Genomic DNA, 15,011 nt, shown 5'->3' with positions numbered 1-15,011 from the left:
TTAAGCGGGGCCCAGTGTCATGAACCAGGGTCCTGCTTCTCCTCTTTCAGTGCAACAAGAGCTTTGAGTACTCTGAGAATGGAGACTGTTGGGTCCCAGAAGCTCCAGTTTCTACTGCTGAAGAAACTTCTGTAGAACAGGAGCTCCAGCAGACAGCAAGGCCTCCATCCCAGTTTCCTGAGATGGTAGCCATGTCACCCTGCCTGGTTTAGTTGACTCCTCTCCTGAATGGTTGGCATATTAAGATGATCTTCTTCCATACTACCAAGCCCATGGACCGCTGAAGACATTCCAATCATATTGGAGCACACACCTGCAACAGTGAATGCAGCCTTTACCTCCAAGCAGCCTCCCTCCAGGAGGAGTGGGCATTGCCCACACCCTCCTCTGCAGGCCCTTCTATACCATGCCACCCCAGAAGTCTGCCTTTTTGCTCACACATGCACACATATCCACACTGCCAGAGCAGCTGTAATTGAGTAGGAATGTAACATGACCTTGGGATATGTCATTCATTGTTATGTGCCATCAAGTCATCTCCCACTTATGGCGAACCTATGAGTGAAAGCCGTCCAGAAAGCTCTGCCTTGGTCAGCTCTTGAAATTCAAGGCAGTAGCTTCCTTGTTGGAGTCCATCCATCTAATATTTGGCCTTCTGTTTCTTCTGCCTTCAGCTTTCCCCACCATGACTCTCTTCTCCAACCTTATCTTCTGCCTTCTCATGGTGTGCCCCAAAGTTTGTCAACCTCAGTTTTGGGGATATGTTGTCCACCCTGATTTTTTTTTTTTAATCTCTAATGAGCATCAGGATAAAATAAAGCACACGGGGTCCCACACGTATCCATGAGGTGTTGTCTGTGAGGTGATGTTCAAACCCTGCAGCGTAAAGTCATATGCAGAAAATTGCTTTTCAGCATCCCCACTAGTGATAAATGTGTGTTCATTCAGTGCATGCCTCCTCTTTTATATGCAAAAGAGTGCCTATGCCTATGCTATTTCTTCCAACCTGTTGCACTAATTCTTCCCTCAGAGGATGCTGAAGCAGGTATCTGAAGATTTCCCCGCCATTGTGCATGGCAGTCTTGCACACTTGCAAAGGTGGGGTCTTAGATAGGGATGAGTTTGGGGCGGCAGAGGAGGGCAATGATCCTTTTTAAAATCTCTGTAGGAATACAAAGCCGCTGTTTTGCTTCACTAATCCTGGTGAGGTCTGCGAAGTGCAGCACCTCTCGGTTGCTCACTGCTGGATTGCAATTTGGGTAAATACATACACTGTGCAGAAGTGATTCTCTTTGTCATTTTGCTTGCTGCTTGTTGTATCTCTTTCATGGGCAACGGCCAGATTGGCCATTGATACAAGGGGAGCCAAGGGGAGCGTGGGAAGAACGTCAAGGGAAGCTAGGTATGGGACGAAGCAACAGCTCCATCTCGGGTTGATAACCCCCTTCTCGCCATCCTCAGTAAGGCAAACCTGGGTCATTTCCCTGCCCTTCTTCTGCATCACTGTCTGTTACTGCTGCCCAGGGCTAGCGATGCATGTAAAAGATGAGAAGAACACAGGAAACTGTGTTATGCCAAATCAGACCACTGGTCCATCCAGTTAGGTGCTGTCAAAACTGACAGGCAAAGAGTTTTCCCAGCCCCAGCTGAAGAGCCCAGAGATAGAACATGTGCTATTGGTCTTATGGCCCATCGGATATAACTGAGAGCATGGAGAGGACTCAACCTCACACTTTTGCTTCCAGTCGGAGGCTCTTGTCCTCTCCAGCCGTTGCATCCATGTCAAGCCAGCCCCAGTAAGACACATGCGACACTTCACAGCCAAATACCCCTACGAGTAGCGAGGGAAAGTATTTGCTTGGGGCTTTCTCACTAATTGCACTTCTTTGGGAGCTGTTTCCCATGTTGTGATGTTCGTTCGCAGGTTTCCCATGCTGAAAAGAATAACTTGAGAAGGAGCTGTCATAACTTGCAATAATGGTGAACATGGTTAAAGCTGGGCCTACCTTTGCCTAAGGTCTGGTTTATATGTTGCAAGATGCCATGCGGAAATGCTTACAATAGGTGACCGCCCCACAGACAGAATCCAAAGTGTCTTCCGCATGGCTGTTGGAACATACATCCCTGGCCACCGACATTGCCTGACCTGCCTCATCGCCAGATGTAACCAATCAGCTTGCTTCTCTCTTCAAGTATGCACATGCTTGGAATTGGTCCGCTGGCCTGGTTTCCCTGGAGAAGATGTGACTCCATCACTCTCTCGGTCCGTGCTGTCTTCTTATGCCACCAAACTGTCATTCCCTCCGTGAAAAAAGGGAAGGCTGAACCCTTTGATCTGCATCAAAGATATTACTTCTTCTTGCCTCTTAGAAAACCAGGAACTGGGGCTGCAGATGTGATGGGCAAAATTGCAGTCATGACTCTCACAGTTGCTTTGCTTCGGTGCCCGCCGGTGGCTGATTCTACCCATCACCAATGGTACTCCTTCCATGGTTTTGAGCCACAGGGCTGCGAGAGCAAAGCACAGTTGGACTCATTTCCAAGGGGAACGAATCGAGGAACCAGAGAAGTTTTAGATCCTCTAGTCCCACCTTCCCCCACCTAGTGCGCTCCAAGAACACACTACAGCACCTATAATCCCCAGCAGGAGTGCCTGGGGACTCCGATGTCCATGGTGTTCCATATCCATTTCAGCTTTTATGCTGCAATTTATCGGGGCTCCCCATGTTGTTCCATGGCGATGAACCTATTTGGGGTTATCATTCGTTTCCTATAAATCCAGAAACAAAGAGAAACTCCAGTGATGGGGTCAAGGGAGGCTGGGGAAGGAGGTGGGGAGGGGAATTATCCAGATAACTGGGGAAGTGTTGCATCAGAGCTTTGATGTTGTGTTGTAAGAGTGTCCAGTTTATTGTGGATGAGAGAACAAAGTCTGGTAAGCCTTGTTTACTTGTTTATGATGAGTAATGTTTCCGATGCCTTTGAGATTGATGGTAAATTTGGACCTCTTTAATTTTAGTGCGCAGCCTCAATATGGAATCTAGCCGAGGTACTGTAGCCCATTTACCATTTTGCTACTATACCCATTTGTCTCGAATGATGTACAGAAAGTTGTTGCCTTGCTTTGACTAGTTTTTAATTGTCCATTCTCATGACCTACAGAAACTTGTCTCCATTGACTATCATCAGCTGTTTCATTCTAACAGAAAAATATAAAGTAGCATAAACTCAAAAATCATTTTGATTTTCAGAATTGATGAGAGTGCTTGGCTATGCCATTCAGTCTTACAAGCACATTGATATCTGTGGTGCTTAGATATGAATGATAAATATTACGATAAGATCTCAACATGCTTTGGTACCTTTTCATTGAGCTAATGTAATTGTAGTCTGGTTTCAAGCAGACAGTGGCCTGGTTCACACGACATTCTAGGCTCCCCATGGGTTAACTCATGAGGAGACACAGCATGTATACAAAGGCAGCCGCCATTTTGAATATGCAATCCTGAAATAGGGTTGTGATGTATTGTCCAAACCCAGCCAGCATGAGTTATTCAAGGGTTTAACAACCCATGGCGAGCCCCTACCTCCTGCCTCCTCCTAGATCCATTGCAGGCGTAATACTGTAAAAACATGTATTACCACAGTGAGATCTTTGTACTACAAACTGGGAACCAGTCTAGCAATGTGATCTCCTCCCCTTTCATGAGAAAATGCATTCCTTTGTTTCCCTGCTTATTTAACCATGTTTAAGTGCAGCCGTAAGAAACATCCCTTCTCAACCAGCATTAGAAACCAGGGACTGAAGTGGTTTTGCAAACCCTGATCAAGAAGGAACCTAGTTAAGGTAAACCCTGTTTGGTGATGTTGTGGTAATGTTTAACATGGTTAGGCATTAAACACACATCTTCACCATCCATGGCCCTAACCAGGTCTCTTCTTGATTAGGGGTTCCATGCCCATTCCAAATAGGAGTATTGTGGGAGAGATTCATTTCACTGACTGCGAGGGGGGCAGGTTCTGATTTGCAAACCATGGTTTGTAGGACATCAAAATTATGCTGCCCTGGACCGTTCAGTTAAAATGTTGGTACATTCTTGAGTTGATATTCCTATCAGGTAGGCATAGAGAAAGAAGAAAAAGCAAGCAATGTTTTAGGTTCATAAATTGATTTCCATAAAACAAACACCCTGACTGTCAAACGTATTCTGTGTTTTGCTCATTGACCACAGGGGCAAGGATATTTAAAAAACTTTTAAAAATAACCCAGGCTTGCTGCAAGTTTCATGCCTACAGCTCTATAATGACAATGTGCTTCTGTATATTTAGATTTGCTTCATTTGGAAACATTTTAAAGTTGTAGCAATCATTATAATGTTTGCAAGAAATTGAGTGGAACATGCTGCTTTTTATTTTATTTCTTTGAAAGCCACGTTTCAAACAAGGTCAGGCTAAAAGAGCTCAAAATAAATGCACTTCCAAAGTCATTAGAGATTGCAAGCAAAATGAGGTTAAGTTGTTAGCTAAGCTCCAGTATGTCACAGTTTTGCTATAAAAAGCACCCTGAACATGCATTATTTTACAGCCTTTTTCTTTAAGGCCAACTGCATCAGTCTGGTGAGGTCCAGATGTGTTGGACTGCACCTTCTATCATCCCCAAATTTTAAGGCATCCTGAAATTTCAAAGCAAATTAAAGCAATTGTAATGTGAAACCAATTGCTCTCTGTGACCAGATGTGGTACAAAATACCCCACCTTCTTCCCCACCAGGCCCTCTCAGCTGCTGTCTTCTCCAACATAGGCCAGGAATGTGGTTCTATCTCATGCATGCACTATCTTTTTGTGTGGAGTGTGTCCTAGTTTCACCCACTTGTTTTGGAGGTGCCCATTCTCTCTGCTTCTGTTTCAGTGGGAAGGTTAGTTAGTTCACGTGTTGCATTAGTCCAGTGTTCAGTGCTATTACCTCTTTCACAAAGTGGTTGTGCAGAATCTGTGATGATCAGTTGCCATGCAGTCATTGACTGTTTCCATTCCACACGGTTAGCAAACGGGAGGCCCAGCTCGACGCTGAAGGCTGCCATGGGTTGTTTCTCAGTGGTCCTCCGAGCATTAGCAAGTGTCTTTTCTCAATTTCATGCAAATCACATTTGCAGCAGGGTTCAGTGAAAGGCATTCCAGCTTTTTGTTTTGTTCCACTTCTTTTTGTCTTTTTTAAGCAGAGTCCTTTTCTGCAGCACAACTTGGACCTCCCAACAACAGTCTTAGCTCCCACAGAACTTGCTCTCCCCTCTGTTTAGCTTTACTGAAGCACCCCATATCTGAACAATGGCAAAATCAAGCAAAATGTTTAAAGTCAGATGCTTTCCGCCAGCCAAGGGTTATAGATGGAATGTTTCTTTTATCCAGAACGTGGCAAGGATTAAATCAATGTGATGTTCATTCATTGGAAGGTTTACCCATCCGGTGTGGCCAAATGAATTCTGGGGGTGGGTGGACTATACTGCCCATAGCAATCAAGATTCGTATTAGGTGACTTTACAGAAATGTCCTCTCCCAGTGACCACTTTGGTGGTTTTCTGGCTTTTGCAATCCCCCCTTTCTAAAAGGTTGCATATACCTCCCCTAAGGGTTCGTTTCTGTGAGTAAGAGCTTCAAACTGAAGTATGTTGTTATTCATGGTGGTTTGCAGCCATCTGTTTTGCCTCTGCATCCCTTCTCCGCTGGAAACTCAGTTTTTCACAATTGGATGTGGCCCTTGGGCTGAAATGAGTTCTGCTCCGCATCTCACATGCTGGAAGCACATATGAGCAAAAGTGGGCTGCTGGCTAGTTGTGGCCCCCCCACTCCCATGATCTATGCTCTTGCCATGCCCTTGCAGGCTGTGCATTTGTCCGCCGCATGGGAAACAAGAAAACGTAGCACCACTTCTTAATGTGATGCAGCTGCTGTACCAACTGATCTAATGCTGTCATGGCTGAGAGATGGTTGGTCTTCTTATCACAACCTGCTGGAAGGGATGCCGTTCCAAAAGAGAAGCCAAACGTTGCTGGCCTCTGGGCTAAGCTGATGGAGCGGTCCTGCTTCGTGGGTCTCCGCCTTCTATACCCCACTGGAGTGGGCTATAGAAGTTTATACGTGCATAGGACTGCTTGGGGAAAGCCCAGAGCAGCCTTGATACAGGGCTCACCCGCCATCCTGTGACTCCCCTGTTCACTTACATAGACCAAGCAGTTCTCCTTGCCTGTGTTTATGGCTCCCACCATTGAGTGGAATGAAGCAGTGCATACCTGGAGCAGGTTCCTGTGCACAGCTGAGCATACGGGGATGCCCAGATCAGAGAATCGCACCTTTACACTCTTCTAAGTGTGGAGCTTTACACGGTCAGTGCAAACCATCAGTTTTGGAATGGTAAATATCATTAAATTTGGGTCATTTTAAAAAGGATATTTCATTTTGAGCAAAACATCTCGATCTCATCTCCTCCCCTGCCTTCCCCTCACCTTATCGCAGAATTGATTGGTTATGACTCTGGCATTATTTAAAATACAGCCATAAGTACACCGTAATTTATGCATGTTCCTCTCACCCTTTATAACCTCCTAATCTGCAGTCGTGCTCTGTATTTGTTCACACTGCATGAGGAGGTAAGACCTTGTTCTCCCCTTATATTACAGGAAGTGCCAGCAGCCAAAGAGAGAATCCGTGGCTTCCAGTTTGGCTGCTTGGGCTTCTTTAGACGCACCCAAAGACACCGGAGCCCTGCCAGGCAGCTGTGGCGAAGCAGAGCTTGGAGAAGCGGAAGCCCGCTTCTGCACATGGCAAAGTTGTCACTTTGGCGCTCGCAGTGATGCCTTGGGATGCTTTCCCATCTCTTGCTGCGTCATTGACCAATATCTAATCCGGCATAATTTAGTCATCAAACCATGTGTGCACTAACGAAGCAAATAGCCTTTTTATTGTGACCTTAAATCCCTTTAAATACCTAAACTTCATAAACTGCTGGGAAGGGCTCCGCAAACGGAAGGTCAGCCTACAAAAGACTTTCTTGCTTTCCAATCCTGTTGCTTGGAAGGATGGGTGAACCACCCCAATGGCGCTTCCTTTTTCCTCACCCGAATTCGGTTTCCCCCCCTTTCCCCTTGCGGCTCTCCTTTTCCCTTTCCCTCTCTCTTCCACCCCCACCCCCATTCTGTGGTCAAATTAGCAAGCCAACTTTGCTAAGCCAAATAAATTAGGGAAGCGGGGTTTTCCGTTTTGGTTTTTTGTTGGTTCTTTTCTTTTGCTTTTTTTAATTTTATGTACTACGGAGAACAGTGTCGTCTCGTGGCCGTTCTCGTAGACTGTGTTGGTTTAACAAGCGTCCAATCCTTTTGTCTTGTTGTTTTTTTGTCTTTCCTTCTCCCTGTCCCCTTGTTCCCACAGGCTGTGCGTTTGTCACGTTTTCAACAAGGGCAATGGCACAGAATGCGATCAAAGCCATGCACCAGTCTCAGACCATGGAGGTACAGTACTGTATCATTTGCCCTTCCTTTGTTTTCTTTGTGCAAATGATTGAGAATGTCAAGCCATGCTCTCCCGGAGAAGATCAGACGCATGACAATCACAGACTTAAACTTCGCGGATTCCCCACCTTCCCCACACGCAGGCAGACGCCCTCTTCTGTCTCTCCATCTCTGTGACATTTACTTCCCTTAATTGTCTGAGCACATGGAGCAATCCGGCGGCTGGTGCATCACAATGGGTGGCATTCGACAGAAAATGAACCCGGAAAGGCCACTGCCATCTGGTGAAATATACATTTGGCATGTTGCATTGTCCCGTTATTTATTACTTTAACCCCATCCATGCTTTGGTGGCCACCAGTCCTATATTTAAACTAACCAAGAGGCGTGAAAAAGGGAAAATATTCCCCATTTTTCAAACTGCGTTTGAGCTCCCTTTGTTCCAAACAGCCAATTAAAAAATTACAGAATTATATCAAAATGCAATGAATTTCTAGTCTCTCTATGAGAGTACAAACTTCATTGCCATCTTTGGCTTGCATTCATGCATGAATCCAAATATTTACCTATATAAAGGTTATTTTTTCCCCAGTCTGTGATTTTTGTCATAGTCTTTCAGAATTTTGCACAAAAAAGCCTCACAAATCAACTGTGTCTTATTCCGGATCTTCTAATTTAATAATTAGAGAATGCATGTTATACTGTATTATGTACACTGTATCTGTGTATTGATTATTTCCTCTGAAACAGCATTTTGATGTAATGTTTGACTTGTTTCTCCTTTCTTTTATTTCTGTATTCTCGTTTCCTTTGAAATGAGGATAATTTAACTTTCTTGAATAATATTTTCCCTTTGCAATGCTCTAATCTCCCAAAGCATGCTGGGTACTAAAAATCAAACAGACCCTGACATTGTTGTGTCCATGTCATTGAATTGCTTTGTGTAGTGAGCAAAGAAAACTTAAAAACATAAAAGTGCATGGAAATGTCACTGTCTTCTGTATTCCCCAGAAATATTGATAACGGCATTGCAAAGTCTATTGTCTCTCCAATCTCTCCTGCCGTTAGATAAGGTTATTTTGATATTTTATAATCAATATGTTTTTCTTTTCAGTGCTATCCATTTTTAGACATTGAGAATATACATTGTTAGAGGTGACTCTTGCCACAGAAAGGAATCCGAATTATCTTCACTAACGAGTGGCATTTAAATAGAAATACATGTGTGTGCGCGCACACATTCGTGTGAAAATATACATGTATATTCTTTTGTTCCATTTCTAGGGCCTGGATTTTATACGGCTAGCAAGCATATTGTACTGCTTTGAGACAAAAAGGGATGGGTTTCCAATATACTGAGCATTTTGCTCTAAAATAAATTAATTTCCCCAATTCAACCTGATTTTAGTAACAGGAATATATCAGAGCACAGGAGAATGAAAGTTGTTCGATACCACTTTGTTCTTACATCGATTAAGAGGGCATTGAGTAGTGTGGTGGAGCACTTTGAGCCGCTGGCACCCTCCTCTTCCTCTCTTAGACTTGAGAAAGACGTGATCCAAGCTGGCCGGGGAGAACCATTAACTCGCAGCTGGCAGTGGGTTGTTGCATCCAGTCAGCCTGCTCCTGGGATCCTGTCTTTACAAACCTCTAAGGAACACGTGCTTCTTCTGACAATGATTTGGCCTGCAAGATAACCTAGTTGACACCTTTCCTACTTTCGAGAAGACCAAATCTTGTCATGCCACTGATCTCTGGGGATACCCGCTGTGTGAGCAGATATACCAAATTCTGCCCCACGCAATTGATCTGTCAAGAAATGGCCACCCCTTCACGTTAAAGTGTGGTAAGCACTTACCGCCGACTGCTGATAGGTAGCCACAGCGTTAGGAAATATTGGTGGTGGCCCTGATGTGGCCATCAGCTCTGGAACGTAAGGAGATGCTAGCTGTGCTTAGCCATGGTGCAGCGTTCTGTTCTCGCCCTGCAGAGCATTGTCACTAGGGACATTTCCATAATACTTTTTGGCCAGGTTTCCTTGAAGAGTCCCCAGGTGGCTGCGATGAGTTTGACCATGAGGTTCTCCAATCGCATCAGTTTTGGAGTACTTGCACAAAGACTGTCCTTTGAATTTATTTTTCCCAATGCAAAGAAGCTCCTTAATCTGATGCAGACACACCAACCCAGAAAGAAGCATGGAATAGGATTCCACCCCTAAAGGCAGCCCTGAATAATTTGAGACCACCCATAGAGTTGGGAAAGGCCTTGTAGGGCCCTTATCCAGCCCCCTGCTTGATGCAGGCATTCAGAGTTAGAGTTAGGGAATTTCCTAAGCACTTCACAAGGTGCTGGTTCCATGCGCTTTCCATCAAGAAGTTTCTTCTGCTGGCCATTCCAAAACTGTCCTCCTGTAACTTCAAGCCATCCGATCTACTTCTGTTCTCTATAAGAGCAGAGAACAGATTTTTAGGGACGTGGTGAAGCGCCATGGAATCCACCTCTCCAGTGTTCACAGTATTCCTCTTGTGCATGGAAAGTGAGCCAAGCCAAAAGGACGTTCTCAAACTCGTGAGGAGCAAAAGCCGTGCATTTGGCAGCCTTCTCCCACATCGTGCGCAACAGCGCAAAGCGTGCTATACATGGCATGGAAGACGGACGCTGCTTGTGCAGTTTTCACAGGGGGCGCCATTTTGGTGAGCGCTGCCTCAACACCGGATGTGCGCATGAGGAACTCAAAGCTGTATCAAAACGGACCAGAGTGCAGGGGCCGAGCCCAGGGAATCCAGCAGATCCCCACCCCAAAATGTATTTCTCCCACATTCCTACCAATCTTTGCCCTTTTCTTTGTGGCAGCCCTTTGGAAATGTGAAGGGTGCTGGGCAGTATGACTGAGCCATGTTTCAACATTTCTTGCTTCCAGGGTTAACCCTTGAAGGGCTGGTGAGGCATAATGTTCCTTCTTTCCACCTAAAGGGAGAAACACCACTCAAGGAACCACTAGTGGCTTTTTTCTGGTGCTCCCTTCTAACATGTAAAGCTGTCTCAGTTGTATTCTTTCCAATATTTTTTATTTATTTAAAGCTTTTCTAACCCGTCCACCACTGACATATCGGGACAGCTTGCAATAAGAGAACAAATAAAATAAAGCAAAACAAGCACAGCATCCGGCAACTCAAGATATTAAAACCCCAGTTAAAACCAACTACACATTAAAATAATGGGGAAATAAAAAGGGTTTCGCCTGATGCCAAAAACAATAAAGTGTTGGCGCCAGGTGAACTTCTCTGGGGAGCATATTCAAAAGTTGGGGTGCCACCACAGAGAAGGCTCTTCTCCGGGTACTCGCTCTCCTCATCTCCTTCATGGAGGGCTCCCGGAGAGGAACTCTGCCTCAGATCTCAGGGGGCGAGAGGGCACATCGGGAAGAAGGTGCTCCTTCAGGTATCCCGGACCCAAGCTGTTTAGGGCTTCATAGGCCATCACCAGCACCTTAAATTGAGCCCAGACTTCAATTGGCAGCCAGTGTAACCAATAGAGGACTGGCACCTGCCGGTCCCCATTAACATCCTGGCAGCTCTATTCTGAACCAACTGAAGTATCTGGACCGTCTTCAAGGTCAGCCCCACAACAACAATCTAACAACCCCTGTACACATCACTAACCAACCTAGGTGGACTGTTTGTGCAGAAAAGCAGTCTTGCATAATTCCTTGCCATTGGCCAGACTTGCTAGGACCAGTGGGAGCTGTAGTCCCAAAGACACCAGGTTATCTCCTCCTGCAGCCAACGGCACAGGACAGACCCAGCCAGCATACAAAATTCTTGTACACGGCAACATCAGCCTCGTCACACCATTCATGCACAGCACCTTATAGTGACCTGCTCTCAATAAATTCTCAGACTCCTCCAAGATGCCCAAGTAAATGATGCTAAAATTTGACCTAACAAGTTCTGGCAACCTTCCAGCAGGAACCAGACTCTGAAAGTTGAAACAGGCTAAAGGTCTTTTTAATATCTTGTGGTTCCAGCTGGTGAGCTCAAAGGTTTTAGACAAGCCTGGGGGAACCTGGCCAAAATATACCATGTGCCCTTTGTAAGACATGGTGTCTCCTTCTGAATTGCATCTGTGTCTGAATAAATCTATATATTAAGCGATCTTCAGGCGTGTTGTATTTTTCCTGTCACTTTCTTGCTTTGCTACAGACATGGGTGTGATTTCTGAAAGTACACCGATGTCTTTAGAAGGTTTGCACTGAATAGGAAGGTAAAAAGACTGTATTTGACAGAGGCGAAGAATTAATGAGATAGAGACAGAAGAAAACTGAAGAATAATGAAATAAGAAAATGCCCGCTCATCTTAAGATAGTGGGGAAAGAGTATATTGGTTTAGGTCAATATGCTCTTACATTTCCTCCTCCATGGTTATTAATGTCAATGCTATTATGGTAAAGAGTTGACTTTCAACAGCTAATATTAAATCTGGACACTCAACCAGAAACTATAATACCCTTGGGCACTGTGATTTCATGTTTAATGCAAAGAAAATTCTTTTCAAATGGAAGATTATATATTATGCAATCAGGTTTCAATTGAAACAGTGACGTTATTTGCTGCCTTGATTTCATTATTTTCACTTCTTCAGCACATGCCACTAAGACATATTTTTCACGTGAGTGCAAAATCCAAAATGATGAGAAAGAAAATGTTCAGTAGAACAAGTGTCTCCCCAAATTAATGGTTTCTTAGACTGCTATTTAGTTCCCTATGCTTCTGTACATGTATTTGTTACAAATGTGTGATCAACATCACATTTTAACCTCATATACAGATATATATGGATATACATGAGGTTATACTCAAGCATACTTTAGATAGAGGCACTAATTTTCTTTTTTTATTGTGGTACAAATTAGTTTTGACAATAGCAGTTTTTTCCTCATATGAAGCCACTTTGATATGTATGATTTCAATCTTTGTGATGTTTGTTCGCTTGAAATTGCTGCTCTGATGAAATATGAATCAGACAGGGAGAGAAAAATTATAGATTCATAAAATGCTGCAATATTGTTTTATACAATTTACTGCCAGTTAAGCATTCATAAATACAATATCAGCTGCCATGTGGAGCTCAGAGCTGCAAAACCGTAGACCGGGACTGCTGTCTCATATTCCTGTCCTTGAAATTTATTTCTGCTTCTTTTGAAAAAAGATTTTAAGACTTTCATTCATGTGTGTAGTGGGAGCATGCACTAAGCCGCCTTGCTTAGCCTTCTCCCATGAAATCTTACATGAAATAGAATCCAAAATTTTCCTTTTCTATCATGTAAGCTGTGGGGGGACGGGCAGTAATTGCATTAATGTTTAAAATACTTTGGGGAAGCAATGAAAATGCTTTCTAATCTTTACAGACCACACTTCCATCATAGCCATGCAGTCATTTAATTTTTACCTCCCTGTCTCCAGGAAAAGCGTTTTTCCTACAATGAATAAAGCCTCCAAAGGGTTGGGAATTGGACAGCAACTTCTCAAGACAGAGTGCAGTCTACTGCCATTAAACTATGGGTGTTTTTATGCCACACTCCGTGTGATGGGGATCGTAGTCTCCCCACCCCCTGATCAGGATCTGGTATAGCTTTTTATTGTGCAATTTCTGAACAGCCTTCTGCTGTTGCACTCTTCAGAGAAGAGTCGTGCATCATGTGTTTATTTTGCAAACCAGCACAGAACTCCTTCGCATCCATCTCTTGCTCAGTCCCTTGAAAGTAAGCTGGTAAGGGCACGATCCTATAACCCTTTTGGCATTTACAAAGGCCCCCTGTTTGGATGATGCTCATAAGCCTCCGAACTCAGATGTTTACAAGCATCCCATGCAAGGCAGAGCAGCGGAAAGTTTATCCCAGGAGCTGTTTTCTTTGCAGAAAAGCAGCAAACAAATCAAATCAACCCATAGCAAGAAAGCAACTGCTGTCCAAGTTTTTGTACACCTTTACATGAGTCATGTGAAAAATCGAAATAATGCAGGTCCTCCCAGGAGGGGGAACACTCCTCTGGAAAAACGGCTCATGCAAATGTGTGCTAGAATGATTTTTTTTCCCCACCAATCTGTCCAATCGCAGGGCTGTTCTTCACCAATAGTCGTGAAGTTTGCTGATACCCAAAAGGACAAGGAGCAGAGGCGTTTACAACAGCAGTTGGCCCAGCAAATGCAGCAACTCAACACCGCCACCTGGGGGAACCTCACAGGTCTCGGAGGACTTACACCACAGTACCTGGCTGTAAGTAATCATCGCACCTGATTGCAACTTCTTCCAACTGGAATGTACATCGCCTACCTTGGCAGAATCTGTTTTAAGCACCGCAAGCATGGAAAATGCATTTCGTTAAACTGCCATGCAAACTGACAGCAATGAGATAATGGCCATGTCTTAGTAACAGGACAACTGAGCGAAAAGCAAGAAATCGTTTCTGCAGCATCCGTGTTTGTACTTTTTGAAACATGGAATTCTGAATATTTATCTCCTTTATAATCGTATAAGTTTTTAAAACTCTGACATGTTCCTGAAAGTTGACTTTTAGAGGAAATGGAAGGGAACCTTATATATCTACTTACCTAGGACTTATTTCTGTATGCAGAATTGCACTGCAAAAAAATTTAAGCTTTTTAAGCTCTTGATTTCTAGAACACTTCCGTTTGGGCACCTGCACATTTCACATGTCCCCCACGCTAGCCTTTTCATCTGGAAATCTTGCACTCAATTCTGTTCGTAAAGAACAGAGCAGAAAAAGATTAGTAAACTAAAATATGTTTCTTTCACCCTCATGAGCTTCACTTTGCCTCACAGAAAGTGAGCAAATTCCCTTCTCCTGGCTGCACCCTGCCAAAAGATTATCCAACCTTTGTTTGTAAGAAAATGGAAGGGAAGAACTGCTTCTTTGAAAAAATACAGGAGGGAAATTAACTTGCTGACTTTCTGTAATGCAGGGATATTCAGTGACGGATTCATTTGTAAATGCATTGAGAGCATAGTTGACCTGGTTATTTGCATGGGAAGCCTAGTGTTGAGTTAAGCACATAAAACTTTTCAAGTGCACACTTTAAAATTGCAACACGGGAAGCAGGTATTAAAGGTTGTTGTGCCCACCTTTTGAATCACTTTGCCAAAAACCATAAAAGAAAAAGAAGAAACTGCCACTTTTCCTTTTCCCAGTCCAGGGCATATTTCTTTATCCTTTCCTTATAGATTTACTGCCTGGGGTTTATTCTGCATGAAATTGAATGTGTCAGTGCGTGCGTGGAAACTTCAGCCTGCACTAGCAAAAGCCTTCAGCAGGGAGCAAAAGCCAGTCCTGTTCTTAGCAACTGCGGACAAAAGTATTGTTGTATTCAGTATTCAGTCGCAAAGTCATACCTGACTCCGCAACCCCACAGACAACATTCCTCCAGACTCTCCTGTCCTCCACCATCCCCCGGAGTCCATCCAAGCCCACACCCACCTCTCCAGGGACGCCG

At 44.1% G+C, this 15,011-nt stretch overlaps 1 protein-coding gene across 25 annotated transcripts in view; it reads left to right on the top strand.

Moving 5' to 3' along the window:
- The window catches only part of CELF2 (CUGBP Elav-like family member 2), a 543,991-nt gene that overhangs the window by 470,871 nt on the left and 58,109 nt on the right, over nucleotides 1-15,011 (top strand). For all 25 annotated transcript variants that reach the window (XM_044428119.1, XM_044428080.1, XM_044428088.1 and 22 more), the window contains 2 exons: nucleotides 7,423-7,502; nucleotides 13,618-13,776. In XM_044428119.1, the coding sequence (XP_044284054.1) occupies nucleotides 7,423-7,502; nucleotides 13,618-13,776 (239 nt within the window). The remainder of the gene's footprint in view (nucleotides 1-7,422; nucleotides 7,503-13,617; nucleotides 13,777-15,011) is intronic.

The sequence above is a fragment of the Varanus komodoensis genome, unplaced genomic scaffold (genome assembly GCF_004798865.1).
Source record: "Varanus komodoensis strain SLA01 unplaced genomic scaffold, ASM479886v1 scaffold1, whole genome shotgun sequence".
Taxonomy (NCBI): Eukaryota; Metazoa; Chordata; class Lepidosauria; order Squamata; family Varanidae; genus Varanus; species Varanus komodoensis.
Note: the sequence above shows the minus strand (reverse complement) of the source record. Positions and strands in the feature narration are given on the sequence as shown.